This window comes from Cavia porcellus, unplaced genomic scaffold (genome assembly GCF_034190915.1).
Source record: "Cavia porcellus strain 051 isolate PalLab524CR breed Dunkin Hartley unplaced genomic scaffold, mCavPor4.1 scaffold_16, whole genome shotgun sequence".
NCBI lineage: Eukaryota > Metazoa > Chordata > Mammalia > Rodentia > Caviidae > Cavia > Cavia porcellus.
Genome location: NW_026947499.1, coordinates 22,289,311 through 22,311,831, shown reverse-complemented (window position 1 = coordinate 22,311,831; position 22,521 = coordinate 22,289,311). Strand labels below are relative to the sequence as shown.

Below are 22,521 nucleotides of genomic sequence, written 5' to 3'. Positions count from 1 at the left end.
GTCTGTCCTATTTAAGTTAGAACAAAGTTATCAGGAAGGAGAGAGTTCATATTCTCCTGTACAGAGAGAATGATTTGAAAAAAGATCCTAGAATATGAACATATATGACATGTTTAAAGAATACCTGGTAACTTAGCACACTTGAAATACCAAGTATCGGAGTCATAATGGCTAGCAAAGAGGCAGATCAATACTCAGAAAAATCATGAAGTATCCTTTTGGCCATCCTGCTAAGTGCACACTCTAATTTGTCACTGACCTACATGTGGCTATGATCTTTTAGTTACCGACTAACCCAAGAGACAGAAGGCAAGAAAAGGAGAGGAAGAGAAGAAGAGAGAAAATGATAAGGAAAGGGAAGGAGAAAAGGAAGTAGAGAATAAAGATGGGAAGGAAGAAGGGAAAAAAGAAAAACATTAAAAAATCCTTGAAAAATAGTACCTTAATATTTCTAGTCTCTCAAAGACTTCAGTGTTTCTCATAAATAAAACCAAGATTTAAGGTCAAGACACACAGTGTAATTTTATGTTCTCAAACTAAACAAAATGACTTGGGATGTAGATAGGGAGTATAAAGGAAAGTGCTGTATATATTTTTATGGAAAAGCACCTTTTTCTTTTATCTTCTAAAGACTTAATTCCTTTTTCCATGTTTTCATGGAGGGCAAACTATGAGTAATTATTTTATATCTGAGTATGCTTAAATCTGTAGGTTGGTAGTAATGGCAGCTGCAGGTGGAGAGATTCAAAAATTTTTTTAAGTTAAAAGGAATCATTGGAACTAAGGCTTGAGCTAACAAATTAACCCAGTTATTCAATACATATTTATATTCTGAATCCTTTATTTATGATGCAGTACTGAAAGCTTGACTTAGTCGTGAACTCCAGTGTTCTAGCTTCAAAGGCTCGGGGCTACCATTTTTCTTACTTTATTTACTTATATTTATTTTAAAGAGAAAAACCCCAGAAAAATCAAGAAACAAACAATTAAAAAACAACAAAAGCAAAATGGCGACAACAAAAAACAATAGCTATATAGGATTTCAAAACAAGATGATAGGAACCTAACAATGGGTCTTACTTTTAATTCTTTGCCACTGTTTACCACCCGGGAATGTTAGGGTGCCCAGGTGTTTAGGAGATTCTGCATTAGTTAACCCCAAATTTTCTTTCGCAGGCAGCCTTTTGGGCACTGGTCCTGGGATTTCTGATTGGCATTTCCCGCATGATTGCTGAGTTCGCCTATGGAACTGGAAGCTGCACGGAGCCTAGCAATTGTCCTACAATTATCTGTGGGGTGCACTACCTATACTTTGCCATCATCCTCTTTGTTATTACTGTCATCATCATCCTGGCCATCTCCTTCTTCACCAAGCCCATTCCAGATGTGCATGTGAGTATCTATTCGGAAGACCTTTGCTATCCTTACTTCACATTTGTACTGCAATACTCTTGGTAGGCCTCGGCTCCTTTAGACATCTCACATTTATATGACTAATATAGTGCATGCTTGCCACTGGTTTCATGTAGGAGAATACAGAACAGGAAACATGGTACATAAACCTAGTAGCAAGAAGCCTGTGTCTTCAACAGAAGTCCTCCAAGTCCATGCTTGAGTGTAAAAACTTTTCCGTGTATCCTAGTAACAATTTGGGTGCAAGGAAAATGTGATGACGTGAGTAGACCCAGTGCTACCTTAGCTTAGAGGCCCATGCTCAAAATAGGAGCTAGTGTTTCTTATAACAGTCCCATGGTCAAAGCTTTTGGAGCTCCAGCAAGGAACACACCTAGCTGTAAAAATTATGGCACTTAGGGAAACCTGGTATGTGGTTTATTTCTTAATTTTTTCCAGTTAAGTCACGAGTTATTTTAGAATTTATTTTTAACAATATACCTTGGCTTCTTTTCTTCTATAATACAATACTGCGGAGTGAGTAAATTATAAACTATAAAAGTTGATTTGGCTCAAAGTTCTGGAGGTTGAGAAGTCCAAGATTTAAAGGCTGTGTTTTGTTCGGAGTGCTTCACAACATGATGTTGTGGTAAGAAATATCACATGCTAAGAAAGAAAGATAGAGATAGAGATAGAGATAGAGATAGAGATAGAGATAGAGATAGAGAGATGGAAGGAGAGAACCACATTTCACCTTTTTATAAGTACTACCATGATAATAGTATTAATCCTTTCATGAGGGATCTTGATTTAATTATCTTTTAATGTCATCACAATGGCAGTTAAATTTCGATATGAATTTTAGAGGAGATATTCCACCCATAGTATGATACCAATGTCCAGTTGACTTAAGACTTCAAAAATTGTAAATGTACTTCTTCAGTTCTAGATGTCCTCATTGGTTTAGTTTTTTGGGGGGGAGGGGTTAGGTTTTTTTTTTTAAATAGCTTTACCAATCCAGTTAAAGATGATCAATTATGTGCCTATTTTACTGTAAGCAATATAGTCTTGTAATTCAACACTGATGACATTCCACTTTTTTCAGGTTTCCAAGGGAACAGAGTTACCAAGTTAACCCAAAGTCATATTTATCCATAGAGAGTAATACTCTATTGTTTATATGGACCACATATTTTTATTCATTCACTCATTAGTGGATATATAGGCCACTTCTATAAGTCAACTATTATAAAAGGTTCTTCTAGAATGATGGGTTTGCCTGTATCACTGTGACATGATGATTAACTCTTTGGAGAAGATGCCTAGCAGATGAATGGCTAGGCCAAGTGGAATTTCTAATTTTAACTTTTTTTTTTTTGGGTCTTTTTCCTTTTTATCGGTACTGGGAATCGAACTCACGACTGCCTGCTTGCAAGGCAGGCGCCCATGCCGCTGAGCTAAATCCCCAGCCCCTAATTTTAACTTTTTGAGACATTCTCATACTGATTTCACAGTGGTTTTACTAGTTTACATTTCCACCAACAATGTAGAAGAGTTTGTTTTTCTTTACAACCTCCTCAGAATTTGTTGTGTTTTGACTCTTGATTCTTACTGAGATACAGTAGAATGCCAGTATTGTTTTGATTTGTATTGCTGCAATGGCCAAAAATGCTAAATATTTTTTCATGTATTCTTTGGCCATTTGTACTTCTTCTGCTGAGAAATGTCTATTCATTTCAATTGCCCATATTTTGATTGAGTCTTATTTTGGGAGGATTTTTGGGGGGTTAGTCATAAATACTAGATATTAATTTTCCATTTGAGGAGTAGCTGGTAAAAAAAGCCACCCATTCTGTAGGCAGTTTCTTCTGTTGATTGTTTCTTGTGCTATGCTTTTAAATTTGGTATAATCTTTTGCTATGCTTTTTAATTTGGTATAATCTTGTTTGTTGATTCTTGGTATTATATTTTGTGCAATTGGGGTTCTGTTCAGAAAGTCCTTGCCTATGCTTATGTCTTCAAGATTTTTACCAACCCTTTATACTGGGAGAGCCAATGTCTCTATTTTTATATCTAGGTCTCCGATTCATTTTGATTTGCTTTTAGCACAGGGAGAGAGTTATGGATCTTGATTCATTCTTGTGCATGTGGATAACCAGTTTTCCTAGCACAATTTATTAAGAGGTTATCTTTTTATTACAGTATGTGTTTGAGCTTTTGCCAGAAACTAGTGGCTGAGGGTGCCTTAGAACTGTTTCTACATCCTCAGTTCTATTCCACTAGTCAGTATGTCTGTTTTTTAGTCAATATGTCTATTTTTGTTCTGGTATCATTTTTTCTTTTTTTTTTTTTTTACTGTAACCTTTTGTATCTTGAAATTTAGGATTATAACATCTCTTGCTTTACTCTTATATTTCAGGATTGCTTTGGATATTCTGGGTCTTCTCTGGTTTCCTATCAGTTTTAGGATTGATTTTTCTAGTTCAATGCTTATGATATTTCAAATGAAGTTACATCAAACCTATATATAATTTTTGATAATATGGCTCTTTGACAATATTGATTCTGCCTACCTAAGAATAGCAGCATTTTTCAATCTCTTCTTTATCATAGTACTGTAGATTTAGTTATAGATGTCATTCACTTCTTCATTAGGTTTATTCCTAAAGTACATAATCTTTTAAAGCAACATGAATAGGTTATGGGTTGCATCTAGTGTTTCCCTAAAACTTCATGCAGTCATAGGTGGGGATTTTCAGAGGTGGCTGGATCTAGAGTGTGTGATGCTGCAATCAAGGGTGTGTGATTATTAAATTAGTCCTCTGATTATAGTTCTGGGTGTGGATGATGGGAAGGACCCCTGGGTGTGAGTGCTACCTGCCCTAAAGACACATAGTCTTAGGATAGACTATAAGGGTCACATAGTCTGGATAGACTATAAAGGACACATAGTCTGGATAGACTATAAGGGACAAAAAGAGGACAAAAAGAGCTTGTTGCTTTCTGCTTTCTGCTTCTTGGCTGCTTCACTGCTTTGCTGTCTTAGGCCACCATGAACTTCTTACCCTCCATGATACTCCTCTGTCATGAAACCTTGCCTTCAAGCCAGCCTATAATGAATGGAAACTTCTACAAACTCAGGGCCAAAATAAACCTTTCCTTATTTTTACTTTGAGTGTTAGCTATTTTGTCTTGGCAATGGAAAAAGTAGCTAAGACAAATGGGATTGTGATCCTAATTTTTTTCTTTGTAGGTGCATTTATTGTGTACAGGAATGCTATTGATTATCATGTATTTATATTGTATGCTGCCACTTTGCTGAAATTGTTTATTAGCCCTGCCTGTCTTTAGGTTTTCCATGTAAAAGATGCATGTGCCATGTGCAAATAAGTATAGTTGGATTTCTTCCTTTTCTGTTCACATCCTTTTAATCTATTTTTCTTACCTGATTTCTCTGGCTAAAGTTTTGAGGCCTGTACTGAACAGGATGGTGAGAATGAATACTGTTGTCTTGTTCCTGATATTAGAAGAACTGCTTTCAGTTTTTCCCCACATACTATGATATTGGCAGCGGGTTTGTTGCAAATGGATTTTTACCAGTTTGAGGTAGGTCCTTCTATACCTATTTTTATTAGGGTTTTATCATGAGTGGATGTTGGATTTTATCGAAGGCTTTTTCTGCATTTATAGAAATGATCATGTGGTTTTTATCTTTACTTCTGTTTATATGGTGCATTTATTGATTTACCTATGTTGAACCATACTTGCACTTTTGGAATGAAGCTGACTTGGTCAAGACAGAAGGGCTTTTAATGATTTGATGCATTCTATTTGTAAGTATCTTGTGAGGATTTCTGTATGTTTATTAAAGAAATTGGTTTATAGTTTCCTTTGTCTGGTTTTATGTCAGGGTAATGCTAGCTTCAAGGAATGAATCTGGCAATGTTCCTTCTTTTAAATTTTATGGAAGAGTTTGAGATGTGTTGGTGTTTGTTCTTCCTTGAAATTCTGTTAAAATATAGCAGCAAATCTATCAGGTCCTGGTCTTTTCTTAGTTGGTAGATTTTTAAAACAAAATTTGCTTCCTATTTTCATTCCTTGTTGTTGATCTCTTCAGGGGTTTCAAATTAGTTCAATTTTGAAATTCATATGTGTGTAAGAATTTATCTATTTCTTCAAAATTCTCCAATTTGTCACAATATCAAATTTCAATATAGTTTCTTATAATTCTTTGGATTTCAACATTTTGCGACTTTGCCATTTTAATTTCTAATTGTTTGATATGAGTTTCTTTTCCTTTTGATAAATGTGGCTAAGAATTTATCAATCTTGCTTATGTTTTCAGAAAAACATAAACTGATTCATTGAGCCATTGTATTTCTTTCTTTTTTTTTTTTTGGTACCAGGGATCAAACTCACAACTTCACACTTGCCAGGCAGGGGCTTATGCCATTGAGCTATATCCCTGGCCCAAGCCATTGTATTTTTAAGTTTCCATTTTGTTAGTTCATGCTTTGAATTTTATAATTTATTTCTTTCTACAGGTTTTGGATTTGAGTTGCTCCTGTTTTTCTAAGACCTTGATGTACATTATTAGATTATTTATTTGGATTCATTCTATTTTTAATAGCTCATTGGGCTTTTTATCACTCTGTTTTTTAATATGGGCATTCATTGTTGTGTATTTCCTTCTTAGAACTACTTTGATTGTATTCCACCCAATAGGACAAATGATAGTAACAGTGAGAAAATGAACTAATTATTATATCATGTGTGAAGAGATTTCATTTATTCAACAAATCTTTCTGTCTTTCTATCTCTTTCCTTTTTGGGACTGAGATTAAACCCAGTACCTCCTCACTGAGTTACTTTTGAAACAGGGTCAGGCTAAGTTGTTTAGGCTGGACTCCAACTTGTCAGTGTGCTGGGATCACATGCATGTACCACCAAATATGACTTCAACAAATATTTGATACAGTGAGCTCTAGAATGTCTCTATCATCTCTCTCTCCGTTTCTCTGTCTCTGTCTCAATTTTCTTATTGCTGAGAAAAAATATATGATGCTCAAAATTAAGGGAGGGGAGGTTTATTTAGCTCACAGTTTATGGAGGATTCAGTCTATCATTGACTGACTCCAAGGCAGGGTGGCATAAGGCAGAAGGGCAATAATTCATGGCAGCAGAGGACAGCAAAAGCAGCAAAAGCAAAGGGGAGAAATAAGCCTCTTTTCCATTCCTTATGTTGTATGCAGGCTACTACCATAAAGCGGGTATGTAACTCACACGCTCAATCCAAGCACTAGACAATGAACCAATTACAAATTCTAGATTCAGTCATCTCTGAAAAGCTACGCCTCATGACCACATGATGCTTTACTGAGACATCCAGATAAAAACAATAACAATCTTTGCCTCTATCTGTATCTGTCTCTATCTCTGTCTCTGTCTCTGTATCTCTCTATCACCTCTTTATTATCTATCTATTTATTAAGGGCTTGTGTGTATGTGTATGTGAATATATCTAAGTTCCTAAGAGATTTAGAAACAATGTTGTGAATTCTTGTGGGCACTAAAAGACCACATTCCTTTAGTTTTCTTGATTCATATCTTTTTGTTCTCCTAATTTCTTGAACTAAGACACTTTTTGGATCTTTCTGTTTTTTCCACAGCTCTATCGTCTGTGTTGGAGTCTGCGCAATAGCAAAGAGGAGCGTATTGACTTGGATGCAGAAGAAAAGGACATCCAAGAAGCCCCAGTGGAGACCATTGAAATAGGTGATTCATGAGTCAAACCGTAAAAAGTTACTCAGCAGCAGCAGCTTAATGAAAGCTATACCAAATGACTTCATCCTTTCAAGCTCAAATTTCTTTCCTATAGGAGGAAATGAATAGGGGTGGGATGAGATAAATTAATAGTTTTGGGAAGTTCACTATGGAGCCTGATCAGGAGAGGAGAGGCAGGTGCAGTCATCTCAGCTGCCTTGCCCTTCATACTGTATGATGCTCAGTGAATAAAAGGGTGGAGTATTTGTCCCCCACACTGATTTAGGGCACAGTCAGAGACAGAAGAGTCAGCGATTTGCTGACATATCCTGTGTACTGAGAACAGATGGAACCAAAGACATGTTCAGTTCTAGTGATGTCTAGTGTAAGTCAGAGGCTTGTGGGGCTTTATGTTTTACCATGTAAAACTTAAAAATCAAATTTCTCTGGAAGCCTGAGATGCTGCTTAGTCTGTGTGTGAGGCGTACCCTTTAAATTACTGCTTTCTTCAGTATCAGCACTGCAACTTTTCTTCTGTACAAGGGAGAAGTGCACACATGTAGAATGGATATGTGTGGCTTTCAGAAGTATGGGAGCTCAAGATCATATGCTTTACTTGCTCTTAGGTTGAAGCCTCGTCTCTCCCAGCACAGATGAAGTAGAACAAGTTCTGAATCTGATCAGGAATATCACTGAATTTTAGCTCAGGAAAAACCCTGTACATTATTTGATCTTATTACCTCATTTTATAGACATGCACATTGAAGCTCAGAGAGGGAGAGATTTTGTCAGTGGTCCTGGCTCTGATACAATCTGCCCTTAATTTCTAAGGACTTTTCAGGTCTGAAACTTCTGACTGACAGTACTAGAAGAGCATGAGTCACAGACAATAGGCAGCTCCTCTCTGCTTCCCTGAGCAGGTGGGCTTGAGATGCCTCTATCTCTCCTGCCTCCAATGATGTTTATACAGTGAATGAAAATATTAAAGGTTTTAAAAGGACATGGTCAAGGAGTATTTTGAGTGTTGGATTATGTTAAAGTGGAAGAGAAGATTACTTTTTGTGTCTGGGGAAAGACTTAAAATAGTTGTGTCAAAAGAACCCCTACAATTTTGACTCAGAAAAAGGAGGTTGGATAGTGCAGAGATAGATTGTGGGATCTAGAATCAGATGGAATTGTGACTGAACCATGAATCATTTTCTGATTACTTTGGGCAAGTGAATACATTTTTCTAAAGCTCTGGCTCCCCATGTGTTTGCATGATACTTCACACATCATAGCATTATTGGAAACATGATAATGCTTTGACTGTAAGGATTGGTTGCCATTATTACCATCTTGATTGAATTTAAGGAAGCATTTTCTGAGTTGGTCTGGAAAGGGATGAATGGCATCAGGGATGCTATAAAGGGTGTAACATCCACAGCGGCTATGGAATTGATAACATCTGAGACTTAGGACAACAGGCCAGATTGAGTTCTCTTGATTCGTGATAAGATCATGGTGAAGTGAAATAAAACTGTACCTTCTGTACTGAAGCACAATAAACTAAGCTCTCTTGGGGGAGCCTTGAGTGACTCAACTACCATTTTATGAGAAAGAGCAGCATGAAGAAGTCTTGCAGGTGCATTATCATCTCTGTAGCCTCACCATCCTCACCACCACTATCATATAATTGACAATGATTAGATCATAACATATTTTAATGATAAATATATTAACTTAATAATTCATTTTTATATCAAATCATCATTTTAAGGCATATCATTCCAGTATAATTTTTCTAATTTTACAGATGAGACATAGAGTCTTTCCCAAAGCCTTGCTATTGATACAGATAACCATGTATTATTTGTCAGTTGGCCTGGTCAGTAAGCCTACCTCCTTGACCCCTTTTCCCATTTTACTGTTTTGGTAGTAGGACAAATGGGAGAGGTACACAAAAGCTTGTTTCTCTTAGGTGTGAGAGAAAAGAGGAAGAGGTAAGGATAAGGGTTAGACTGTTGTAAACCAGTAGAATTGATAGATGTAGCCAGTTCACTTCTTAGTCAACCAGCCTCATTGATTTCTAGTGAGGAAGAAAACAAACATGAGCTCATGTTTTTCAGATGTGGATTTTTCATGTGCTTCATATGTCACAGTTCTCCAGTCCATTGCCAACACTTCTCTTTCATAAACTATTACCCGATCTGATTGTTTTAAATAAAAATGAATGTATATTGATTCCAATAGAAATAGAATTCAGAATTGATCATAAGGATGTAAAATCCTTCTATTAATATTGTTTTAAATGTAATTAAGTTCATTTGTATGGGTTGCACTATTCCATTTCCTGAAAATGAGAAAACTGGGTAATTGTTACCTTATAGTAGATTAGGTGCTCTACGGTATGGCACTTTCTGAAGTCTTTTCTATTTCCTCTTGGTTCCATATCTGATAATCCTTTATTTCTTGCTCTTGATGCAGAAGTTCCTGTGGAGAATAAAGGATGGTGCAGGCGTATCTATGACCTATTTTGTGGTCTGGAACAGAAGGGCCCCAAGCTGACCAAAGAGGAGGAAGAGGCCTTGAAGGTGAAGATGACAGACACCTCTGAGAAGCCTTTGTGGAGGACAGTAGTGAACATCAATGGCATCATTCTGCTGGCCGTGGCTGTCTTTTGCCATGCATACTTTGCATAAGTTATGGCTTCTGCTGTGGACTTTCCAGACTGGCATCTTTACCTCCCTTTAGTCCCATTCTGTGGTACTGAAGGGAATTTGGTCTGTTGTAAACCTCACCCAGTTGGATAAATGGGTACATGTGTAATTATAAGCAAGCTGGAAAAAATCATTGTTTTGCTGTTAACTTATGCATTTGAAGCCAATATAAAACATTCATCTGTACATAATAAATCTGCAGAAGGAAAATTTAGTCATATCCAGGAAAAGTCAAACTAAGAGTAGAAGCCCTGTGATACCTGATGTAAGTCAGGTACATGTGCCAACCTTATTTATAACCCTTAAATATTGTTTTTAGTGTTTTGGTCTCCCTGGTTCCTTCCTTTCTGACCTTCTGATCATTAAAAAAAATCCCTTTCCTGCCATCATATCCCCCTCAGATTTTTCTCAGTGTAAGAAAAATTAATCTAATAGACTGATGAATGCATGAAAGCTGAGAATGGGAGCTTGATGGGGTCCCTTCCCTGCGCATTTGTCTTTTGAGGTGGGGGTCTCAGAAATGTAAAACCTACCCAAAATGGAGGAATCCGGCCTCAGTCTCAGATTAGTGGAGGAGCAGATAATGTTGTGTCCAGGGAATTTTCTGTTCTTATAAATGTCCATTGTGTGTTTCTTGTGTTTGAGATTCACTCATTTTGACATTGACGGTGCCTGGAATGTCTTAGCCACTCAATGATGTTTGTTGACTAAATAAATGATTTGGATGTTTATTTATAGATACTTGTCTGGACCTTGGTTAATGTGTTTTTTGTCTGCACAAAGTACATAGTACGGTGAGCATAATGAATTGGAATGCACTTGCCAGAGCCTACATAGTCCTGGTATTGACGTATGGACTTAGAAGGTGATGCTACATCACATGACAGAGCAAATGCACTTATTGGGACATCTGTCACCTCAAGAAGGCTTCCCTGTGCCAGGAAATACTGAAACAATTACTATAGTCTGAGATTCTCCTCCAGATGAATTCATGTGACCACAGCTATTTCTTTTTTAAGGTGTTTGATTGGCAATCATCTACTGATGGATGCCAGGGCAGGTGGTTTGTTGTTCCAGATGGTAGTGCTCTCAAAACATCTAGCTGAAAGGAGTGTGTTTCTTGTAGTTCCCTAGGGGAAATTCTTTTCATTTACTGTAAATTAAATTAATTTAAAGAAGTCTACATGTGAAATCTCAGTTATGTGTTCCCACTGAAGTTAAAAAGTCAACGTGCTGGCATTCACTGGTTTCAGGCTACTTTAGAAAAGTGCTGTGTGTGGTTCCTGGTCATAGAAATTACTCAAGAGATAAAGAAATGGCTTATTCTGATGTAAGGAAGGAAACCCAGAGAACAATATTTGAAGTACCTTCTCATTTCCAATAAGCTAGACAAAAAAGAGGGAAATGTGAAGAGTTTGACATTGTCAGAATTACTCCGAGGACTCAGTGCTATATGGGGTTTGTGACATGTTTTGAGTGGATAGAAGGAGAGGATTGAAAACCAGTGGATGGGATAGGCAGTATAAAGCATCTAGATTATCATGTCTAGATGTCATTTCTGGCTTTAGTAATAAATTACTATAAATTATATGGTAAATTATTTTTCTCAGCTATATGTTTTTCTCTTTGAAAGATGGAGAACTTGGTGCTTACAGCACGTACTTGCTTCCTTAGGTGTGGCAAGGACACTTTGAAAAGGGCGTGGCAGATACATACATGAAAGAGGCTCTACAGGTGATATATTAAACTACATTCCATTGAGTTCCATCAATTAAAATATATTCCTTTGACAAAAATAAAAATCTTAAAACGCTAACATTTAGAGAGGAGTGAATATAACGTTTATTAATAGTGAACATTTTGGTTAGCACAAACCATGGATTAGGAGTCAGGGATTCAGGATAGTTGAGAATAGAATTTGGCAACTTGAATAATTAATCAGTGATAGCTAAGGCCAGGCATGGTGTGCACCCTATAGTGTCAGCTACTGGAGAGGATAAGGTGGGAATATTGCTTCAACTTAGAGTTTAAGATCATTCTGGACAACATAGCAAAACACATCTCAAAAAACATGTAAGTTTGAAGATAATTTTTGGTTTTAAAACCTCTAGTAAACACAAGGCCAGTAACTTGCCTGTGTAATGTCCCTTTAGAAGAAGAAGAAAAAAAAAACCCAGAAAAAGGGTACAAGTAATAAAGAATTTCAGATAAAATAAACAGTAGGAAATCACTAGTTAATAGATTACATATTGTCATCTTAGAAACAGTTGTTCAAGTTACAAAATTAAAGCATATAAAGTGGACTTTCAAACAGTGATACTGCAAACAGTTCTGCTCAATGATCCAACAAAACTCAGTAATATGGTTATCTATCGTATACACTTAAATACACATGCAGTTATATCCTTTAGAGCACTTTCTTTTCCTCTCTTTTGTACAATGACAATTACACATTTTGGGTTTTATTACTCCCACAGTTCTTATTACTTTTTTTTTGAAGAGAGTAAAACCAAATGTGACATAACAGGACAGAGTCAGTCAAATTAAAAGGATGGACATAATACATAATGTAAAAACAAGATACAAGGTGATCAACAATGGTTACCATAATGCCTTTTGCTATCTTAAAAAGAATTGCCTATATCATCAGTTATAATAAAATTGAACAAAAGGGTAAAGAACAAGACCAACAAAACCAAAACATTGGAGACATTACAGGACTTCAAAAGAAGATAATAGTCAACCAGAATGGGCGTCATAATGAATCTTATTGTTTTCACAGTTGTTGCCTATACTTTCAAACTTGGTACTATCAAGCAAAGCAGAATAGGGGAAAATCAGTCAAAACAAGATGGTGAAAGCAATACAGGGTTTCAAATCAAGTTAATAGTAAATCAAAGTGGGTTACAATAATATATCCTGCTATTTTAAATTTATTTTTCCCTTAAATTAAAAGGATAAAAATACAAAAGTAAATAATAAAAAAAGGAGATTGAGATAAAAGAGGGCATAACAACAAAACAGTGCAGGTCAAAACATAACCATTTAAGCAAAATAGTGTTTCACCACAAGATACCCTGACATAAAAGTAGTTACTGTAGTGTCTCTTTCCTTGAAATCTTTAAGTATAACTTCGTATACTGTAGCACCAAACATATCAAGACAATGTAAAACCATTCAAGAGAATGATAGTATTACAGGGTATTTAGAACCAACTATCAGAAAATAAACAATGGTTTCTGTATAATCTCCTTGTCTATAAAAGTTTTTGTTTATATTATCACATACAGTAAAATCCAATAAGATACAACCTGTTAAGACCGATGGAGACAGAAGAATAACAGCTTGATGAGACTTCAAAACAAGATGATACTAAATCAGCAGTAGCTATTATGATGTCTTGTTTTCTCCAAAATAGCTGTTCCTACCATCCAACCTTCTCTGGCTCATTTCTGTTGAGTTCTTTTTCTGTTGTTGGTTGTCAGTTTGTCTTCTTCATTTCGCTTTCTGCTCCATTCATTGTGGCCTCTCTGCCATTGTTTCTGGAATCTTGATATTTTTCTTTTTTAGAATATCCTGCAGTATTCTCTGTAAAGTTGAATTGATGGTTGCAAATTCCCCTAGTCCCTCTTTATCCTGGAAGCACCTTGTTTTTCCATCAATTTCTAGGACAGTTGTGCAGGTTATATCAATCTTGGCTGGAGGTTATTATCTTTCAAAGCTTGAATTATTTCCCCCCATGCTCTTTGTGAATTGGTGGTTTGTGCCGAGAAGTCTGCTGTAACTCTGATGGGTGTTCCCTTGTAAGTGATCTGTTTCTTGTCTCTGATGGCTTTTAGTATTCTGTTCTTATATTGGATTTCTGAAATTTTGATTTTTATATGCCTGGGTGTAGCTCTATTTGGGTTGTAGGTGGCTGGCGTCCTGTATGCCTCGTACATCTGAGTATCTTTACCTTTTGCTAAATTAGGGAAATTCTCTTGGATTATTTCTGTGAATAGTCTTTGTAGTTCATTTGTTTGTGTCCCTACATCTTCTTTTACATTCTTAATTCTTAAGTTATAGATCCTATCATCTTCTAGCCTTTGTATTATTGCTGTTTGTTTTCTTGTTATTTTTAAGAAGTTTTTCATTTCATGCTCCCACCTTACCAATCTGTCCTCCAGTTCAGATAATCTATCCTTAGTTTCTTTCAAGCTGTTATGCCAGCTTTCAATAGAGTTTTTAGTTTCCTGGTAATCTCTTTGAACCTGCTTCACATATTCTATGTTTTCTCTATTTTCTCCATCAAACAATTTTCCCCTTTTTTTCTATTCTTCCATTCCACCATCTGTTTTTCTTGGGCGGTGCTCAGGATTTCTCTAACTATTCTTCTTATTTCTTGCTTTATTTCATTAAATACTTCATTTTTGAACTCATCTATGAGTCTCCGGAGATACCACTTTATGTCTATAGGTGCCGTGTCTGATACTGCATGTTTTCTGTCTTCATTCTCTTTGCATTTACCTTTCCTGGATCAGTATTATCAGGACTGGGGACTGAGGACCCTTTCTTGTTGTTTCCTCTTCCCATACTTTTTGTTCCTTCCATACAAGCGTATGTAGGAGGCCCAGTTTTTTTTCTCTTTGTCTGTTACAGTTTGTTTGAATCCTCTAGCTAGGTGTTCCCACCCACTGTAGTGTACTAGGGAAACACAGACCTGGGCAGCCTCTGCTGGGCCTGTCCCTCCAGATCAACCTAGTGAAGGCTTCCCTGCTAGGGTGCACTGCCAGGTGCAGGGACCTGATTTGGGCTAGCCTACTGGATCTTAGTCTGTGGTGTCACCAGGCCAAGCGCTCCCCACCAATCCCACTGGAGAGGGGAATATGCGACTAAAGTTAGTGCAGGGTCCTGTTCCAGCTAGTCTGCCCATTCCCAGAATGTCCTCTGTTGGAGCCTCCTAGTCTATGAAAGGGTCCCCATTTCTCTCACTCACCGCAGGTCGATGCAGGGCTCCCTGCCAGTCCCACTCTCAATGCTGTTTGGTTCGCGGATTCCCGCTCTCAGAGCTTTCGTGTGTCTCTCTCCCTGCCGTGCCGATAGGGACGCAGCAGTGGCAGCAGGAAATTCAAATCATGGCTTCCAATGGCACGGGATCCAACTTCCGTGCTGAGATTTTATCTGTTCCTGTTATAGCATCAGGATTTCATTTTCAGCTGGTTTCTCTCAGCTTAGTTCATTCCGGGTCGGCAGGGTACATCTCCCCTTGCTTAGGACTCCTCACACGGCACCACTCCTGGATTCTAAGCTGGTAATCTCAGAGAGCCTCCATGGCTGCTGTTATTTGTCTGCCATATTCTCCCGGAAGTCGATGTGTTTAATTCTTCTAGGAAAATACTCAGAAGGGGAATAGCTGGATTGAGTGGGAGCTCTAATCCTAGATTTTTGAGGAATCTCCACACTGATTTCCACAGTGGCTGCACTCCCACAAACAGTAGAGAAGGGTTCCTTTTTTTTTCCCACAGCACCTCCAGCATTTGTTACTAATTGATTTCTTGTTGATAGTCATTCGTCTGGGGTGAGGTGAAATCTTAGTGTTGCTTAAACTTGCATTTCTTGAATGACCAATGACATTGCACATTTTTTCTTATATTTATTTGCCATCTGTATTTCTTCATCTGAGAAGTGTGTATGTGTCTCAGATGCTCACTTTTGGATTGGGTCTTTGAATTCTGAGGGCCTGAATCTTAAAAATTCTTTCTGTGTTCTAGGTAGGAGTCCTTTGTCTGAAGGATAGTTGTCTAAGATTTTTTCCCAATTTATGGGCTTTCTTTTCACTCAGTGATTGCTTTTTTAAAAATTTTTTTGAGACAGGATCTCTCTGTGCAGTTCAGGCTGGCTTTGAACTCACTTTGTAGCCCCAGCTGGTCTTGAATTCACAATGATTCTCCTGCCTTAGCCTCTCAAATTCTGGGATTACAGGTGTGAGCTACCACGCCTGGCTTTTGGTGATTTCTTTTGACATGCAAAAACCTTTTAATAAGACAAGATTCTAGTTGCTGATTCTGTGAAATATTTCCTGTGCAGTTTGGTGTTGTTCATGAACTCTCTGCCACTCTTAGGTCTTTGAGATTTCTGCCTACCTTGTCTTCCAGCAGATTTAGCATTTATGTTTTAATATTTAGATCTTTGATCCATTTTGACATTAGTTTAGTCCATGGTGATAGACATGGGTCTGGTTTTAGTTTTTGGCATATGGAAAGCAATTTTTCTCAGCATCATTTACTAAAGAGACTGTCTTTCTTCCAGTGAACATGTTTGGCCTCTTTGTCAAAGATAAGATAGCTAAGTGTGTTTGTAGTTGTGATTATGACTTTTAATCTATTCCATTGATCTTCAGGTCTGTGGTTTTTGCCAGTAACATGCTGATTTTATCACAGTAACTTTGTAGTATAATTTCAGGCTAGGGATTGTGATGCCTTCTGCCTTTCCTTTGCTGCTTAGAATTGCCCTTGCTATTCTAGGTCTCTTCTGGTTCCAGATGAATTTTAGCAGTGATTTCTCTAGATCTGTGAGGTATGCTAGTGGAATTTTGATTGGAATTGAATTAAATCTGTATAACAATTTTGGAAGAACAGCCATTTTCACAATGTTTGTTCTTTCTACTCATGAACAAGGGTTTTATGAAATTTCCTTCTATTTCCTTTTTCAGAGTGCTGTAATTTTCAGTATATAGATCTTTTACTTCCTTTGTTAGATTGATTCCTAAGTATTTCATTTTTTGGGGAGTGCTATCATGATGAGTGTGGTTTCCCTTATTTTTTCTCAGTGAATTTCTCTATTTTCTTTCTCAAGAATGCTACTGATTTCTGAGTGTTAACTTTGTATCTGGCTACATTTCTGAATTTATTTATTATATCTGGGTGTCTTTCAACAGAGTTTTTGGGGCCTTCTATGTAGAGTATCATGTCACCAGCAAATAATAATTTTCTCCCTTTCCTGTCCAAATCCCTTTTATTTCTCTCCCTTGTCTGATTGTTCTGGCTAATATTTCCAGAACTATATTGAATAAGAGTGATGATAATGGACATCCTTGTCTGGTTTTTGATTTTAGAGTAAAAGCTTTCAGTTTTGGTTTATTTGGCAAGATGCTGGCTGTTTGGTTTACCACATATGACTTTTATCAGATTGAGGTAGAGAACATCAATTCTCATTTTCTGTAGGATTTTTTTCATGAATGAGCATTGGACATTATCAAAAGCTTTTTCTGCATCTAATAGATGATGATGTGATTCTTGTGTTTGGCTCTGTTGATGTGGTGTATTACGTTTATTGATTTGCATACATTGAACTATCCCTGTATTCCTGGGATAAGTCTTACTTGGTTGTGGTGTATAATCTCCTTGATGAATCACAGTATTCTGTTTGACCATATTTTATTGAGAATTTTTGCATCTATGTTCATTATGGACATTGGCCTGTAGTTCTCTTTTTTTGTCTGGGCCTTTCTCTGGTTTTGATATCAGGATAATTTGCTTCCAGGAATGAGTTAAGAAGAATCGCTTCCCTTTCAATTTCATTGAAGAGTTTGAGGAATGTTGGCGTTAAGTCTTCTCTAAATTTCTTATAGAATTCAGCTGTGAATCCATCATACCCGTAGTATTCTTTTTTGGTAAATTTCTAATTACACTTCAAATTTAACTAACTGAAATTGGGTTATTCATAAGTTCTATATCTTCTTGATCCAGCTTTGATAATACTTACATTTCTAAGAATCTGTCCATTTCTTCTATGTTATTGAACCTATGAGAGTAAAGGTTATTTTTAAAATCTTTTTTTTTATTATTTTGAAGGTAGAAAAATACAACAGAACAAGACAGAACAAAGCCAATTGAGACAGTGCAGTGAAATTGGTACAGAACTTCACAGCAGGTTACCATAATAAGAGCAATAGGCATCACAGTATGTCTCATTGTCTTCACAATAGTTATTCTTTCTATCACCTATAGCAAAATAAAATGAAATACAGAACATTATAGAACTTATCAAAACAGAATATTGAATAGAACAGTACCATTAATCAGAATAAAGCAAAACAGTAGTAAAAATATTTGCCTTCAAAGAGATGGTAGAAGGAAATCCCCCTTATTTGCTATATTGCATATGGTCAACCTCACAAGAGATACTCAGATCTCTGGTTCCCATTTGCTAATGGGAGAAGGGGAAGTGGGATGTTTGACTCTCAGCCCGTGCACCAGTAGGCTCACTATTGCTTAACAGGGAGGCAGCCTGGTTGTTTGGCTTCCCAGTGCCCTAAGTTCCAACATGGTGCAGATCTCAGGACACACTGGTGGTTCTCCCCCTGGAGGGGCCACAGCCTGCCACACCACAGCCACTTACCAGGGAGGCGAGCTGGTTGCTTGGTTTCCTAATGTCCTAAGTTCCAATATGGTGTGGACCTCAAGAGATGCTGGTGGTTCTTCTTCTGGGGTAGCTGCAGCCTGTCACACCACAGCCACTTATCAGGGAGGTGAGGTGGTTGCTTGGTTTTTGAAAGTAAAGGTTTTTAAAGAAGGTATTGATGATCTTCTGTGTTTCCATTGGATCTGTAGTAATCTCACCATTTTCATTCCTTATTTCATGAATTTGTGTTTTTTCTTTTCTTTTTTGATAAGGTTTGCTAGGGGTTTATGAATTTTATTTATTTTTTCAAAGAGTAAACTCTTCAATCAGCTAATTCTTTGTATTGTTTTCTTAGTCTCAATAGTGTTACTTTGTGCTCTAATCTTTACAATTTCCTCCCTTCTTTGGGTTTTGAGCTTGACTTGTTCTTCTTTTTCTAGAAGTTTGAGGTATAGCATCAGGTTGTTTATTTGTGTTCATTCTGTTTTCCTGATGTGAGAATTCATCACAGTAAATTTTCCTCTGAGGACTGCTTTCTTTGTGTCCCACAGGTTCTGGTAGGTTGTATTTGTATTTGTATTTGTGTTCTTTTTTGGTAACAGGGATAAAACTCATGACCTCATCCTTGCCAGGCAGGCTCTTGTTCTGGTGAGCTAAATCCCCAGCTGTATTTGTATTTTTGTTAGTTCATAGATATTGTTTAATTTCTTTAATTTCCTCTGTGATCCATTGGTTATGCAGGAGGCTATTAATTTCCTTGGCTTAAACCTCAGCAGTCACCTGAGCCATTAGGCTGACTGCCAAACTTCTCACTTTGCTTCCCAAGATGGTCTCAAATTAAACAAGTGACTATATCATTCCTTTGGCTTAGAAACACTCATAGGTGTTTTGCTGTCGCAGAATAAAGTCTAAGCTCTTTGGCTTGCAAAAAATAGCTTTCATTGCAATGTCTGATACCACATTCTTGTCTCATCTCTCACTAATCATCCATGTGACTCAGAACAGTAGAAATACCTAATTACTTATTAATACCCACCAGCATAAGCTATTTTTCCTCATAGAATCATCTGCAAATTCTCTCTCCCTGCAGCAATACTATCTAATCATCAAGATGCAGCTCATCTCATTCCTGAAGCTTTCTTTAACACCCCTGTCTTATTAATTTTCTCTCATTGCTGAGACAAAATACCCAACACCCAGTGTTAAAGAAGGAAAAGTTTATTTAGCTCACAGTTTGTAGAGGTTTCAGTCAATATTCAGCTGGCTCCAAGGTAGGGTGGCACATGGCAGAGGGGCAACCAATCATGGTGGCAGAAAACAGCAAAAGCAATGACAGCAAAAAAGGGAGGCGAGCCTCTCTGTTCCTTATATCATAGCCAGTCTATCAGGATTAGGGTGGTGCCAATTCAGTCTGTGGCCTGATCTAGCAATTGCCCAAACTTAATGCTAGCATTGCCCACTCTAGGTTCAGCCACCTCCAAAAAATTCCTAAAGTCCACATGAGACTTTGGGGGGACATCTAGACACAAACTATAACAACCCCCAAGGAGAATCATGCTTTCCTAGTTCCCATAGCATATGGCACTCACAACCCAATATTAATAAGTAAATTTAGACGTTAGTATTCTTTTTTTTATTTAAGGAGAAAAAGAAAAAAACAGAAAAAGGGTACAAGTAATACAAAATTAAAAAATAAACAGTAAGAAATCACTAGTTAATAGATTACATATTCTCATCTTAGAAATAGTTGTTCAAGTTACAAAATTGAAGCATATAAAGTGGACTTTCCAACAGTGACAGTGCAAACAGTTTTATTCAATGATCCAAAAAGACTCAGTAATATGGTTATCTATCTTATACACTTAAACATATATGCAGTTATAACCTTTAGAGCACTTTCTTTTTTTTTTTTTTTTTTCTTTTGTACAATGACAATTCCACATTTTGGGTTTTATTACTCCCACAGTTCTTACTACTTTTTTTGAAGAGAGTAAAATGAAATGCGACATATCAGAACAGAATCAGTCAAACCAAAAGGATAGACATAATAGATAATGTAAAAACAAAATACAAGGTGATCAACAATGGTTACCATACTGCCTCTTGCTATTTTAAGAATTGCCAGTTATAATAAAACTGAACAAAACAGTAAAGAATAAAATCAAAACATTGGAGACATTACAGGACTTCAAAAGAAGATAATAGTGAATCAGAATGGGTGTTATAATGAATCTTACTGTCTTCACAGTTTTGCCCATACTTTCAAACTTGGTACTATCAAGCAAAGCAGAATAGGGGAAAATCAGTCAAAACAAGATGGTGAGGGCAATACAGGATTTCAAATCAAGTTAATAGGAAATCAAAGTAGGTTACTAAAATGTATCCTGCTATTTTTATTTATTTTTCCCTTAATTAAAAAGATAAAAATAAAAAAGTAAATAATTAAAAAAAGGGGCTTGAGATAAAAGAGGGCATAACAACAGAATAGTGCAGGTCAAAACATAACCATTTAAGCAAAATAGTGTTTCACCACAAGATATCCTGACATAAAAATAGTTACCATAGTGTCTCTTTCCTTGAAATCTTTAAGTATGACTTCGTATACTGTAGCACCAAACATATCAAGACAATGTAAAACCATTCAAGAGAATGACATTATTACAGGGTATTTAGAACCAATTAACAGAAAATGAACAATGGTTTTGGTATTATCGCCTTGTCTATAAAAATTTTTATTTATATTATCATATATAATAAAATCCAATAAGATACAACCTTTTAAGACCGATGGAGACAGAAGAATACAAGTTTGATGGGACTTCAAAACAAGATGATACTAAATCAGTACTAGCTATTATGATGTCTTGTTTTCTCCAAAATAGCTGTTCCTACCATCCGATCTTCTTTGCCTCATTTCTGTTGAGTTCTTTTTCTGTCGTTTGTTGTCAGTTTGTCTTCTTCATTTTGCTTTCTGCTCCATTCATTGTGGCCTCTCTGCCACTATTTCTGGAATCCCAGTATTTTCCTTTTTTAGAATATCCTGCAGTATTGTCTGTAAAGTTGAATTGGTGGTTGCAAATTCCCCTAGTTCCTCTTTATCCTGGAAGCACCTTGTTTTTCCATCAATTTCTAGGGACAATTGTGCAGGTTACATCAGTCTTGGATGGAGGTTATAATCTTTCAAAGCTTGAATTATTTCCCCCCATGCTCTTCATGATCTGATGGTTTGTGCCGTGAAGTCTGCTGTAATTTTGATGGGTGTTCCCTTGTAAGTGACCTGTTTCTTGTCTCTGATGGCTTTTAATATTCTGTTCTTATATTGTATTTCTGTAATTTTGATTATTATATGCCTGGGTGTAGCTCTGTTTGGGTTGTAGGTGGCTGGGGTTCTGTATGCCTCGTACATCTGAGTATCTTTACCATTTACTAAATTAGGGAAATTCTCTTGGATTATTTCTGTGAATAGCTTTTGTAGTCCCCTTGTTTGTGTCCCTACTTCTTCTTTTATGTTCTTAATTCTTAAGTTATAGATCCTCTTATCATCTTCTAGCCTTTGTATTCTTGCTGTTTGTTTTTTTTGTTATTTTTAAGAAGTTCTTCATTTCATTCTCCCATATTACAAATCTGCCCTCCAGTTCAGATAATCTATCCTTAGTTTCTTTCAAGCTGTTATGCCAGTTTTTGATAGAGTTTTTAGTTTCCTGGTAATCTCTTTGAACCTGCTTCACGTATTCTATGTTTTCTCTATTTTCTCCATCAAACAATTCTCCCCTTTTTTTCTGTTCTTCCATTCCACCATCTGTTTTTTCTTGGGTGGTGTTTAGTATTTCTTTAACTATTCTACTTATATCTTGCTTCAGGTCATTAATAACTTCATTCCTGAACTTGTCTATGAGGCTCTGGAGATAGTGCTTATTGGTGCCATGTCTGATATTGCATGTTTTCTGTTCTCATTGTCCTTTGCATTCACCTTTCCTGGATCAGTGTTCTCAGGATTGGGGACTGCGGACCTTTTCGTGTTGCTCCCTCTTCCCATACTTTTTGTTCCTTCCATACAAGCGTATATAGGATGCCCAGTTTCTTTCTTTGTCGGTTACAGTTTGTTTGAATCGCACTGGCTACGTGTTCCCGCCCACTGCAGTGTACTAGGGAGACACAGACCTGGGCAGCCTATGCTGGGCCCGCCCATCCAAGTCACCCTACCGAAGGCTTCACTGCTAGGGTGCACCTCCAGGCGCTGGGACCTGGTTTGGGCTAGCCTATTGGGTCTTAGTCAGCGGTGTCA

At 36.9% G+C, this 22,521-nt stretch overlaps 1 protein-coding gene across 1 annotated transcript in view; it reads left to right on the top strand.

Moving 5' to 3' along the window:
• Slc5a1 (solute carrier family 5 member 1) overlaps positions 1–10,591 on the top strand; it is a 64,554-nt gene extending 53,963 nt beyond the window's left edge. The window contains exons 13-15 of the mRNA XM_003478289.4: positions 1,177–1,392; positions 7,062–7,167; positions 9,622–10,591. Coding sequence (XP_003478337.1) covers positions 1,177–1,392; positions 7,062–7,167; positions 9,622–9,836 — 537 coding nt within the window. The 3' untranslated portion in view covers positions 9,837–10,591. The remainder of the gene's footprint in view (positions 1–1,176; positions 1,393–7,061; positions 7,168–9,621) is intronic.
• The last annotated feature ends 11,930 nt before the right edge of the window (positions 10,592–22,521 follow it).